Source organism: Cynoglossus semilaevis, unplaced genomic scaffold (assembly GCF_000523025.1).
Source record: "Cynoglossus semilaevis isolate Cse_v1.0 unplaced genomic scaffold, Cse_v1.0 scaffold1854, whole genome shotgun sequence".
NCBI lineage: Eukaryota > Metazoa > Chordata > Actinopteri > Pleuronectiformes > Cynoglossidae > Cynoglossus > Cynoglossus semilaevis.
In genome coordinates this window covers 4,218-17,992 of record NW_007585157.1, presented here as the reverse complement: position 1 = coordinate 17,992, position 13,775 = coordinate 4,218, and the positions used below count along the sequence as shown (strand labels likewise).

The 13,775-nt window shown below is 38.7% G+C and overlaps 1 protein-coding gene across 1 annotated transcript in view; it reads left to right on the top strand.

Moving 5' to 3' along the window:
* Positions 1-13,775, top strand: part of rasef (RAS and EF-hand domain containing) — a 38,741-nt gene that overhangs the window by 23,034 nt on the left and 1,932 nt on the right. Inside the window, exons 7-20 of the mRNA XM_008337673.3 lie at positions 1,959-2,049; positions 4,169-4,264; positions 5,400-5,477; positions 5,577-5,692; positions 7,191-7,259; positions 7,350-7,416; positions 7,539-7,627; positions 7,839-8,139; positions 8,230-8,367; positions 9,338-9,485; positions 11,685-11,766; positions 11,852-11,966; positions 12,794-12,901; positions 12,991-13,067. Coding sequence (XP_008335895.1) covers positions 1,959-2,049; positions 4,169-4,264; positions 5,400-5,477; positions 5,577-5,692; positions 7,191-7,259; positions 7,350-7,416; positions 7,539-7,627; positions 7,839-8,139; positions 8,230-8,367; positions 9,338-9,485; positions 11,685-11,766; positions 11,852-11,966; positions 12,794-12,901; positions 12,991-13,067 — 1,575 coding nt within the window. The remainder of the gene's footprint in view (positions 1-1,958; positions 2,050-4,168; positions 4,265-5,399; positions 5,478-5,576; positions 5,693-7,190; positions 7,260-7,349; positions 7,417-7,538; positions 7,628-7,838; positions 8,140-8,229; positions 8,368-9,337; positions 9,486-11,684; positions 11,767-11,851; positions 11,967-12,793; positions 12,902-12,990; positions 13,068-13,775) is intronic.

The following is a 13,775-nucleotide window of genomic DNA, read 5'->3' as shown; positions in this document are numbered from 1 at the left end:
TGGAAGCAGCCGGTAGATGGTCGATTCGTTTTAATAGCAAAACGTCAGGTCCAACAATAAAGCAAAAATAAACGACTGGAGAAGTATTCTAATCTATTACCACTGAGGTGCTCTCAGCATGGCACCGTCCCCACACCCGTTGTGTGCAGTGATGTGTGTCACAATGACAATGACCTTTCCTTTCCTAAACTCAGAGTGTGCATCTGTGAATATATATTTTGACTAATCATTTATATTGTAAAGTGTAGCAGGATTTTTTTTTCAAATATGTACTATGATGTTAACAGTCTTGTCAAGATGTAAGTATTAAGATATTATGTCAACGTCTTATCTCACTCCAGAAATGAGCAAGCAGCAATGTTGTACCAGAACATCAGCCTGACAGAACCCAGACTGATACCCCAGTTTGAAAAAGTCATCCTGAACTTCACCAAAGAGATCAGGCAGCAAAACCTGGAGATGGAGAACCTGGCTCTGGCTATCAAAAGGTAAGACAATGCGTGTGCGCATACACAAAATAAAACCTCAATGTTCATTCATTCAGTGGCAGTAAAGTCCCAACAACAAATACATCCAACAAACACGAGACCTAGTCCAAAAGACTATTACAATAGAAACTTTAGGTGCAAAACATCTTTTGTTTTTATTAAATTCAACAACATAATATAAGGCTAGTCACAAACTATATATTATTAAATGATTGAATGTTATGGAAGATATGCACTGATACCGTTATTTTTCCCATACATAAGTATTGTCACTGATGCTTCTTAAGGTTGGGTTTCAATTAATGTGCAATAAACCGTGCCGTGTTATATAAGTGGATTATAGAGTAATGTGTACTGTAGTGAAGAGGTCCCCATCCCCTGGTTCAGGGACCGAAGTCATTTGCTACCAGTCAAAAAAACATCAAGTCATATCCATTTACTTTCTTCATTTAAAGATAATCTGGTAATGTTTCAAACCAATTGGTCATTCAGACTCTGATACAGAATAAAGTCTAAAAGATGTTTTATATTTAAAATTGAATGATCCTTTCAATGATGGCGCAGTATTACAGGTCCTCAGTAACGGCTGTTACCAGCCAACCGGTCCTTGGTACAAAAAAGGTTAGAGAAACCACTGCTGTAGTGTGTAGGATCGACCCTGCACCACAGTAAGACATCACTTAAAACTGAAACCATGTTAGACAGCATATCAACAAAGCTAAGGATAAATTATATGAAAATAATATGAAAAAGATGAATAAAATGAAACTTCCTGTACTGTTGATACAGACAACTAAACAGAAAGTGAGCAGAGATTCCACGCCATTAGCACAGTTCAGTTGAAAACACCAGTAAACAAAGAGTCACTTGAACCATGTGATAAGGCTGGGCAAATAATTGAACTTTGATTTCGATTACGATTTTGGTCAGAACAAGACAATGGAAATAAAATGGTTATTGTGGCAATCCAACACAAACGGTAGTTCCACTTTCAGCACGTTTTGAAGCAGAGGAAGAGGAAGTTGAATATATGCTAATGATTCTGTCTCTGTTTGTTTAGGATGCGCTGCAATGTGTTAGTATGCTGCCACATCCTTTTTGATATCTATTTTTATATATTATATGTATATATAATATATATACTATATATATATATATATATATATATAGAGAGAGAGAGAGAGAGTAGCAGAGTGCTATAAATCATTGTTTTCAGAAGGAAAACACACAACAATGGCTGACTAGAATTTTCCAAGTCACCTAATGTACCTTTTTTGTAACCCGTAAATATACTTCATTTATGTGATATGCCACCTTTTTAAAATTATTTTACTGTAATGTCAGGAAAAAAAAGAGCCAGTTCTTGCTCTTCAGTTTTTCATTAATGTATCCTGTAAAATATCTAGTGAACAAAGAAAAGAACTATGTTTGTACTTCAGTGACAGTATTCCTCTCTCCCTGGTCCTGTAGGGCACAGGACCAGGCATCTATGCAACTGAGTGAGATGGAGGAGGAGATGGACCAGCGCATCCAGGCTGCAGAGAAAACAACACGAGAACAGGTGAGTGGAAGATGATGTGTCTCCTGTGACTTGAATTGAGTGGAAGTTTCTGTTGGTGATAGAGCCTAGTGTTTCCATTGTCTTTGTGGCTGCAGTTTGTGTAGTTAAAGTGTTAAGGTGGGTGTGTTTGGAGCACTCGTCCCTCATGTAAAACAAACATCTAAACATCAGACGACTGATCCAAACTCCTAACTCTGCTGCGTTTTACAACGAATGTTTTAAACAGCAGCCAGATGGCGCTAAAACATGTTAGTTGAACTGTTGACTAAAATACACTCAAGAAGTGAAAATGTATTTACATATTTGTACCACAACCAGCAGTAAAATACATTTCATGCACAGAGTCTGCAGCTCTCTGTCTTTAAATCCTGGAACATGCAACCTATGTAAGTGTACCTCAGCCACACAGGAGCTGCTGTTTAATTTGTGCATGAAAAGCACACAAAAAGGTCAGAGTGCACCAATGACGTGCGGTGAGGTTCATGGCTGGTGAGGCACTGACTCCTCTGGAGTCAGATTTACAATTGTAAGAACTGAAAAGAGCATCTTATTTCTCTTGGATGGTACATAGGTTTATTACCAGGTGATGTTGTTGGATGAATAGTGAAATAAGATGAAATAAGATCATCAGCATTCCTCTTTGAATGACACTGACACCAACACAAACATATGCACAGGAACATATTGGTCCTACAAAGAACGTATCTTTATACAAATGGACAGAGCACCCTTGTCTAAGCAATTTATATTTACTGTAAACAAATAGAGATGGGTGCAGCACAAATTTAATTTTGACCTTTAGTAAAGAATTCGGTTATTTTTTAAACTTTAAATTCTGGTGCTTTGATCAAAGGTTGTATATCAATTTGATAAGAACATATATATATTTTAGGCCAGATATTTAGTTATTAAATACTTGAATTTTTTCCTACTTACTCCCATCTTATTTTTACGCTAATGGACACTAATGTTTAGTGTCCGTTGCTCATCCGATGCCAAATCGATCCTTGAATTTCCAGAATTTTTTGAAGACATCTGGCTTTGGTTGTTTGTTGCTGATCTTCTTTGTCTGCTGAGGCTTCTTTGTAAATGTTTCAGGTCACAGTATCCCGAGTTAGTCCAGACGTTATCACACAATGAGAGTAAAAGGCAATATAGGTGATTTCCTAACTTTTAGATAACCTTTTAGCTCCAGCGTTGGTCTTCCATCACTAATCGTCTTCTGTCTGGACCAAAAGTCTAGTTTTGAGAAATATTTCTGTCTTGAAATACAATACATAGTGAGTCGGATCAGGCAGATTATAGAAAACGCTGTTCTTCACCTACTACTGGCTCTAGCTTAGCGTCGACTTTCAGTACACGTACGACCGCTGAGGTGAAGCAGAGTACTATTTGCCTCCCCTGCCTACTTTTCGCTGCACTTTATTGGCTGGAACAGAAACGGGCCTGCGTCATGTGACCCAGTTTGATTGGATCGCGCAGTCAGAAGAGAGGCACAACTCGTCTGTGCCTCATCCAGGATTTAAATGCGAAACACTCAAATTTGGCGATTTTTACTCAATAAAATATAAAAAATGTGTAGTCTACTGTGGAGTCTACTGAAAATGCATCTTTTACACAGATCAGTGGAAAATATTAATATTTATTTTATGTATTTTTTTCTCCGTTTTTATCGTGATGGCAGGTGAGGTACTGCCTCTCCTGCCTCCCCTGACCGCACGGCTCTGGATTGCACTCACAGACAACTGAAAGAACTATTTCTGGAAACTGTAGCTGATAAACTTCAATCAATCAATTATGCAACGGCTTATGTTGGTGTTGCTCCTGCCATGAAGTTGCCCCCAAAACAACACCGATTATTGAGTCAGACATGATAAACAGTGCTGGACTATAGGGATCAATTGTTAAATTTTATTATATCTTGGAATATTGATGGAGAACTTGAAAAATATTTTCAATGGAATGAAGACTTCTTTTATAGACTTTGATTTAACGCAATGACAGAAAACAAGAGTGGTGATTAAAAAAAATAGCTTCATAAGACAACATGAAATAAACAAATTTACCATTGACGACGATTCAATCACTGTATGTTGGGCTCCTGTGTGTGTTTCTGCAGGAGAAGATGCGAGCAGAGGCAGAACTGAGTGAGATACGGAGAGACTTTGAAACTGAAGTGTGTGAACTTCAGTGTAAGATCCAGAAGATGCAGTTGGTGGGTTGATGCTAACACAAACATCATTTTAAATTCTAGTTTTTGCACAAACAAAAGAAGCAGGAGTGAATCAAGAAGAAATAATGACCATTGTAGACACTGATTTAGATTCTTACCTAAATTCTGGTCTGATCTCTAATCTCTAATCCAGGGGTGTCAAAAAGGCCCACGGGCCAAAACTGGCCCGCTTGATTAATTTTGAAAAAAATTAAAATTAATAAAATGCACAAACACTTTATGTTCAAGAATTTCTTAGTAAAACTGCATGTCCTTACATTTGAATACATAATAATAATAAATATCTAAAATGCTTGTACTTATTTGCAGGAAAACAAAGAAAAAATGACTTATTTTGAGTTAATAGTCAATTATGTTGTGATTGTACTGGTGTGGCCCACTTGACAACCAGGTAGGTTGTATGCAGCCCCTGAACTGAAATGAGTTTGACACACCTGGCCTTAAGTATATGAGTGTATGAATTTGTGTAACTGAGTCACAAATTTTGGCACAGGCACAAAAAAAGAGAAAAAAAAAGGAAGAACTGAATCAATAAGCCGTTCACTCTGTATGAAATATCTCCACCTTCACCTGCTGCTTGCTCAGACTTTATGCTGGGATTAAATGAGGAGCTGACCAGAGATTCTCTGAAAAGAAGTGACTTCTGCAGCTCCTTGGGCTTTAGTGCATGTGTGGAAGCAGTTTGTGTTATATATTGTAATTACCTAATATACTCTGTATGAACTGGAGATAAATATGGCACACACTGGTACAGTAAAGTCAGGTCAAGTGTTAAAGACAAACACTTTTTTGTGAAAGTGCCTTATTTACACCAGGCCTGGGGCTTCAAAATATACTCTATAGACCAGGTTTATTCATCTCTATGGTGTAGCATATGTATTTGAGTATGAATATGTTCAATGACTTCATTAACTTGAAGGAAAACCATAAGTAACTATGTCTTTGGCCATACATACATTCATACATACAAAAATGATTCACAGTCTGGTGTTGGTAAATACATGCGATGCACGTGCAGTGGAGTTCAATCTATTAATTAATTTAATTAATTTAATTAATAATTCAATCATTCAGTGATTCAATGATTGATTAAATTCAATATGATTTTGTCGGTCAGATTGAAGAGAAGTACATGAACATCACAGTGAAAGACCAGTCTCTGACATTAAAGAAGACGATCTCTGAGATGACGCTGGTGAGACTCACGCTTATTGTTTCTGTAATTCTAAAACATTTGTTTTCTCCGCTGAAAAGGGTGTGTCATCCTTATCCTGCTTCTGTGAATTGAAAACAGGAAAACCAGCGACTGAAGCAGGAGCTGCTGAAATCTCAGACCAAAGTCGCCTGTTTACACAGTGAGATGGACTTACTGAAGACCGAGTTAGCTGATCAAAGTATCAACTCTGAAAGGTGAACTTCACATTCACCTTTCTCCATGCGCTGTATCTGTTAGGAAACATTGTTTTTCCAACCACCAAAAAGTTAAACCAAGTTAATTAAGTTTAAAATAACCTTTAATGTAGCTGAGCCTTGATGTAGCGCTCTCGATTAGCACTAAACTAGTTAACATTCAAACTAGTTAACGAGTTAACATTCAAAAATACGTGGGAAAACAAATGTTCATTTTAGCCAAACTAAGAAGTGAGAAAAAATGTTTTAGTCTGAGTCTGATGTTCTTTGAAGTTAATAATAAGAACTTTACATTGTTATATGAAAGTCTTCGGCTACTCTTCAATGCTTTAGCCTCAATGCTAAACACACTGTTAGATCACAGGATTATTTAGTCCAATGCCTTTGGGAAATTTCTCGATCTGACACTGATCTTGCAACTGCGCACATGGAGAGAACTCGTTTTTAATTAGTGCAATAATACTCTTAGTAGCATTAGAGTTTTAACTTGAGTTTGGTAAATATTTGCTAGGACTGCACTGCTAACGAAGTGAGTTGAACAAGTTTGGGAACACACCACGACTGTCAAGAGAAAGAGAGCAAGAGAGAGGAGGGGAGGAGATCCGTGAGTTCTGTCAGAGCATTAACAGGATATCCTGGAACACCTTCAAACACATAATAACTTCTGTACAAGCGTCACTTAGCAACAGCAGCAGCTGAAATGACAGCGGAGTCACACTGCTCCGGCACAAACTGTCTCCTCCTGTTGCCTCTCTTATTCCTCTGTCCCTAATTATTATTAGTTATTAACAAAATGGCTAAAGTTACAAGTTAAATTAATTAAAAAAAACACAGATCTAAACATATATAACACATTTTGCATTTAGTATTGTAATAGTACTGCAGTAGTTATAAAACAATCATGAATTATTCATGATTAAAAAAAGAAAAACAGCAGAAAAACAGATTCTAACAACTTGTAAGAGGCAGCAGATATTAAAAATATTATTTTATGCATAAAACAAATTTTTACCAAATGTTAATTATATTATTATTTATTTATTTATGATAAATATTCTTCTGCTTTGGCAGCCACATAATCATATCTCACTTAAAATTTTAAATTTGTCATGGATAAAATGTTTTGGAAGGTAAAGTATCCACCAATCACCTGTCAGTTTCAATGCAGCTCTATTTCCATTTTTCCACCGTAAAATAAATACACTTGGTGCATACATGTAAGGCATACCCATAGTATATAAGCATGGGGTTGTAACAGATTCTAGCTGAGATAGAGCAGTGTTTATTAAACTTTTTGTTGAATGTTGGTGTTTTTGATGAAGGGTCAGTATAGTTCAGCATAGCAACTGTGTTATCGTCTCTCTAATATATATATATTTATTTAAAGAGAGGAACAAAATGATTATAATTTGTTGTTATAACATTGACAATCATCAGATAACTTCAAGTTTATACCTAAATTTAAATGTTTTAGGTTTATGTCCCTGTTGTGTTACAGAGATGAGGAGCTCATGCACCAGTTCTCTGAAGAACGTGACATTCTGGAGAGTCAGATTGAGATTTTGCAGTAAGACACAAACACATATACACACAGTGTACACACACTGTTTTTGATTCTAAGGGCCAATATTGTGTATGCTTGTGTGTCTGTGTGTAGACAAGCTAACAGAAAGCTTCATGACACTAATGATGGTCTGAGGACAACTCTGGAAAGGATTTCAAGGGTAAAAATGCACTTTAATTTTTTTTATGTGTTAGGTTTGTTAGTAAACTTAATGTTTTGTCATAAGGAATGTGGAAACTGTATTTAATATTAAAACTCATATATGTTTCTTTTCTATTGCAGTCTGGTAACAGTGAGTCCCCAGTAGAAATGAAGAGCAGGAACAGGAGTAAGAGCATCTGTTACACATCGCCGTATGCGTTAATAGACAGGTGAGAGCTAATCACTTTGGATGTCTATATGCAACACTTTTCATCTAACAAGTACATAGTTGGGGTGATGAGGATTGGTGGTGACTCAACACCGTATGCTAACATATCCCTAACAGTAGTGGTACTAAAATAGTAACAAGGATTTAAAGCAAACATTAAAACTCTACCTGATTTTATGCATCACTTCATCCCTTCCTGTCATGCTCCTCAGGTACTGCCAGCGTATGAACGACAACTTCTGTCCGTACAACCATCAACCCAGCTCCGACACACTGGCCTTGGCCATGTGTGACCCCGGCCTGATGCGCAGGAACAGCAGTGAGTGTGAAGAGGACAGTCTGCCTGAATTCTACATGGACAGCGGCCTGTCCACACTCAGGGGCTCCCATGGTGGTTACGACTCCGAGCAGGAGGTTAAAGGTCACGAAGATGAAGACGAAGAGGAGGAGGAAGAGAGGGGGAAGAAGACAGTGGAGGATGACAGAATGATGGGAGAAAACTCAGATACTGAGGTGAGAACCAGAAGGAATTCTGTTACGTCAAATATGTGTCTCCACATTGTCTGTGTTGGTAAGAACTGTCCACATGTGACCCCACTGCAGCCAGCAGAGACACAGGACACCGAATCTGCATTTGGTTCGGACAGCAGCTCAGTGTTGGACTGGAAACTGCCTGAGATCACTAGTGACAGCAAAACATCGAAACCCCAAACGAGGGCTCTCAGTGCCATCAGTGTTCAGGTAGATATTTAACTCAATACAGATATTTAATGTCAATACATTTCCCAAGGATTAAATATCCACCAATGCATGTATTAATAATATATGCTATTATTTATCTTTACACATGTTTTTTCCTGGTAAAAAAGTTAAAAATTAAAGTTGTAAAGTTAATTTCTGTCACATCAGGATCTTCCGGATTTTCAACCGTAGTATAACTTACAGCCACATTAGGGAGGTAACAGTCCAGCTTGGCAACTGTTTACCAGTTTCATGAAAATAACACGTGAATATGGATCTTGAGATACTATAGTAATAGGTAGAGTTTTAAATATTTAGATTTAAGTATTTAAATTTAGTCTCATATACTTTGCTAATATTTGTATTGGTTAGTAGTTCTTCCTTATAGCACTAACCACAGAACCAATGAACCACCAACTACATTTAACCCTGTAGAACTGTAATGATAGTAAGGAGTTTTCAGATTCTTATCTTGTTTGTCCAGTTTCCTCCCACAGTCCAAATGCAAAAAGGATTATGTTAACGATTTGCTCTAGACCAGGTGTGTCAAACATACGGCCCACGGGCCAAAACCGGCCTGCTTGATACATTTTCAAAATAAAACACTTCATGTTCAGGAAATGTTTTCTAAAATTACATATAACAATTGTGTTATGATTGTACTGGTCCAGCCCATTGCCCACAGCCCAAGTCTGGCTCCTGAACTAAAATGAATTTGACACCCGTGTTTTAGACTGACCATAAGTGTAGGTATGTTAGATGATCTGTCCACGTGTGTCCATGTGTACAAAATTTCCATCTGATGAATTAATGAATGTATGGTAGTTATATTTGTATTTTAACTGTGCAATATGTTGGTTAACTTAAGCTTACTTCACTTAATAATAAATTTAAATTTAAATTTAAGTTGGAGTGATGTGTGAAATTACATAAAGAGTGACATGTTGCTTTGTCACTTTCTCATATTCAGAAGGATGAAGATAATGTTAACCGGGGCTACATGACGTCAGAGAAGGCCTTCAGAATCGTTTTGGCAGGAGACGCTGCTGTGGGAAAGTCCAGCTTCCTGCTGCGCCTTTGTAAGAATGAATTTATGCCAAGCTCCAGTGCAACCTTGGGTGAGTTGGATTAGAAAAAGATATATTTTATGTGAACATATCACTCTCAGCACTGCTTTGTAGAAAGAAATCTTATAACTACTGTATTTGTCAGACTATAAGGCGCACCGCAATATAAGGCGCACTATCAATGAACAGGTCTATTTTCATACATAAAGCGCACCAGATTATAAGGCGCATTAAGCAAAACAAAACAGTCAGCCAAACAATTAAGTGAAACAATCAAGCATGCCCGGATCCCTCTCGTCATTATTCGAGTCAGTCTCGTTGCTGTTAATTAGTTTTTCAGTGATGATTCCGGCCTTCGTTAAAGCTCGGACCACATTTCAGACTGATATCTTAGCCCAGCCATGATCCATTGGCAGAGGCGTAGCCTCCCTGTCTTGGTGAATGTGTGTCCGCCTTCTGTCATCCAATGCTTCCACACAGCTCGCAATTTAACTTTAAATTAACACCAATATTTTGGATTTGGAATTGGACGGTTGGAATTCTGTGGGTGTTGACAACGTTGGTGAGATGGGCGCGCATGGATCAAAAGGGACAGGGATTTGTGGAAAAAGGGTAGTGACCTATGGTGGACACTGGAGTTGGTGGACACTGCTGTTGTTGTTGTTCGTCCCTCCAGAGTCAGGTGGATGTCACTATTTTTGTTCTGGGTGGTCACCGTATTGTTGTTTTGACGCTGTTCAGTGCTGAAGTGCGGATGATGTTTTGCAGAGAGTGAGAGAGTGTTTTTTTTCCTGTATCGATAAAAAATGAGAAATAAAAGCGTTTTTGACCACGAAAAAGTCGACAGCCATGCCTCTGAGTCGTCCTTCTGCATCGCACCTTACATCGACAATACAAAAACAAAATGCACACAGTACATAGTTACACAACCATACAGTAACAATTGTTGTTGAGCATCTTCTAATTGTGATAATAGAGTTTAATGTCATTGTTGGCTCCAAGTGTGCTCCAGTTGTGTGCCTTCATGTGTGATGCGCTGTGTGGTTTGGCTTTACAAAATCGGTTCGAGCTCAGTAGCCGTATTACCCCTAATACATAATGCATGCAATGTTGCAAAAATTAAAGATTTTTAAGTGTGCCTTATAGTGTGAAAAATATGGTATTTGTAAAAGAAAAAATAACTGGTCCAAGATCCAGAGCCAGTTCTGGCTGGTTTGACTTAGGACTTTACAGTACAGCTGTGCATCCACATTTAATTTTTTTTTTTTGGTAGTGGGCGCATATGACAACGGCACCCCCCACGTCTGTTTGAGTCTGTTCACTAACAAATGCACTGAATTTATTAAGAATTTATGAATTTATATACACCCTTGTATAACACGATACTTCTCAAATAGTGGGGCGGGGCCCCCCGGGGGGGAGGGGTAAGGTGTCAGGGCGGGCGTGAGGGACTTCCAATAGAACATGGCTGGACATAAGTGTACCACTGCTTTAATGCTTAAATGATAGCAAGTGTCTAGTCACTAGGTGACAGCAACTTATACAGTGGTTTGTACAAAGTATATATATATAAATGTTATCAGGTCCTCAATAGTATTTCAATTTGTGGGAGTGTGGGTTTGAGGGAGGGGGTGTGTGGAAACATTTCTGTCCAAAATGGGGGCATGACGGAAAATATTTATTGGTATAACTTCCTTAAAAGGGTAATATAATAAATGGAACTCCGCCATTTTTATGTCCTGTATATTAAAGTCAGATGACACAGTGAAAAATCTTGTAAAACATAGAGTGATGTAACTAAAACTAGAGCTATTCTAGAGTTAGAGGCCACATCATCCTGTCCTGGGGCCACAAATTGTTTTACCATCCAGTGAGAGGATGCTATTAACCTACAACTATTGGACAAGGCTGTGAACATGCTGACATGATCTCATGTGCTGTTACTGATGAAGGTCACAAATTCTGTCCTTAAAAAATTCTTAAAACAGGGGTCCTCAACCCCTGGTCCGGGGACCGGTGCCAGTATGTAGGTCATTCGATAGTGGGCTGCAGTGGGACACAGTAAAAAATGTAGTCCATGTAATCCAGTTATATCCCTTTCCTTTTTTTCATTTAAAGATAATCTGGTAACGTTTCAAAACAATAGGTTGATACTAACAGATTAAAATAGTAACGGCTGATACCGGCCGACTGGTTGTTGGTATTTGAGAAATTTAGTTGATATTGATTTTTTTTTTTTTTTTTGTTCAGGAGTGGATTTCCAGATCAAGACACTGGTAGTTGATGGAGATCCTGTTCTACTTCAGTTATGGGACACTGCAGGACAGGAAAGGTATAATCAGAATAATATGTGGGTATATATTATATCAGAATCTAGTCTAAATCCAATTAACCAATTTTTCCCCTCTCCTGTAAAGGTTCCGCAGCATTGCTAAGTCATATTTCCGTCGAGCGGACGGTGTTTTGCTGCTGTATGACGTCACCTGTGAGAGAAGTTTCCTTAACGTGAGAGAGTGGGTGGATATGATAGAGGTAAAGTTCTGATCAAACAAAAATCTTTAAAACGGAATCAATGGTTTTTGTTTTATTAATGAAGCAGTTTTATTGGTTACCGTATATTTCGGACCATAACAGCACCAGGTTATAAGGCGCATTAAGCGAAACAAAACTGTCAATCAAGCATACAGGGATCTTTTGTCATTATCCGAGTCAGTCTCGTTGCTGCTGATGATTACGGCCTTCGTGAAAGCTCGGACGACATTTGAGACTGATACGTTAGCCCAGGCATCCACGGTCCATTAGCAGATAGTGCCGTAACTCGCCCGGCGTTGCCTCCCTGTCTTGGTGAATGTGTGTTTGCCTTCTGTCATTCAATGGTCCCACGCAGCTCGCAATTTAACTTTGAAACACCAATATTTAGCGGTTGGAATTCTGTGGTTATTGATGGCAAGCCCCGAATTATTTTGCTTCACTTGGGTTTTGACAATATTGGTAAGGGGGGGCTACATGGAGTCGCATGGCGCCATACATTGACAATTCAAAATAACGTGATAAGTTTATCGTAATTGCGTGAAACTTATCACGTAATAACGTAAAACTTAGGTTATTTCGTTTATACGTTTTACGTTATTATGTGATACTGAGCCAATTTTTTTCCTCTCAGTGTGGCAGCAATACGCTTCCATAGACATGTCAGTGTTGATGATGGAAAAAAATACAATTGTTTTTGTCCAAATATTTTGTTAATATTTCTGCATGTTGAACAGTGTGTGACGTCATGTGTTTGCTTTGTCTTCTACCACTGTTCTGTAGTTTAGATGTTTGGTAATATGATTATGTTTGTTGTTGTTGAAAACCAGGACCTATCTCCAGACAATATTTCCATCATGCTCGTGGGCAATAAGTGTGACCTGAGACAAGACGGAGCTAACTTTGTTCCTACCAGCTATGGTGAAAAGCTGGCCATGGTAGTTACATACAAACAGGCTCTGTCATCATTAGTCTCATAAATCCATTACTTAATAAGATTATTGACTTTCTGTTTCTCCGCTGACAGACATACAACACTCTGTTCTGTGAGACTAGTGCCAAAGATGGTTCCAACATCCTGGAGGCTGTGTTGCATTTGGCCAGGTGAGAATTAACAGAGTTTACAGATTAAAAACTCAAGAGCTGTTCATAATTGGAAACAATGTTGTTACATTAAGAAAATCATGCAAAAGTCAAATTGTATTTCTCAGATATTTAAAAGAAATGACCAAACATGAAGCTGTCCACACAGAAAATCTTGATGTGTTTAAAGCTCAAAGTTAATATTTACATTTAAAGATAAAAATTCAAACTGTAATCTAGGTATAGTTATTCAATTGCAATTCATCCATCCATCCATCCACCATCATCAACCGCTTATCCGGGGCCAGGTCGCAGGGGCAACAGTCTGAGCAGGGATGCCCAGACTTCCCTCTCCCCTGACACTTCCTCCAGCTCTTCTGGGGGGACCCCAAGGCGCTCCCAGGCCAGCCAAGCGTCTTAGTTGCTCCAGCGTGTCCTAGGTCTTCCTCTAGGTCTCCTCCCAGAGGGACAGGACCCGAGCACCTCCCGAGGGAGGCGTCCTCTGTCTACTTCGAGCTCCTCTCGTGTGACAGAGCTCCTCACCCTATCTCTAAGGGAGCGCTCTGCCACCCTGCGGAGAAAGCTCATTTCAGCCGCTTGTATCTGGGATCTCGTTCTTTCGGTCATGACCCAGAGCTCATGACCATAGGTGAGGGTAGGAACGTAGATCGACCAGTAAATTGAGAGCTTTGCCTTTCGGCTCAGCTCCTTCTTCACCACAACGGACCG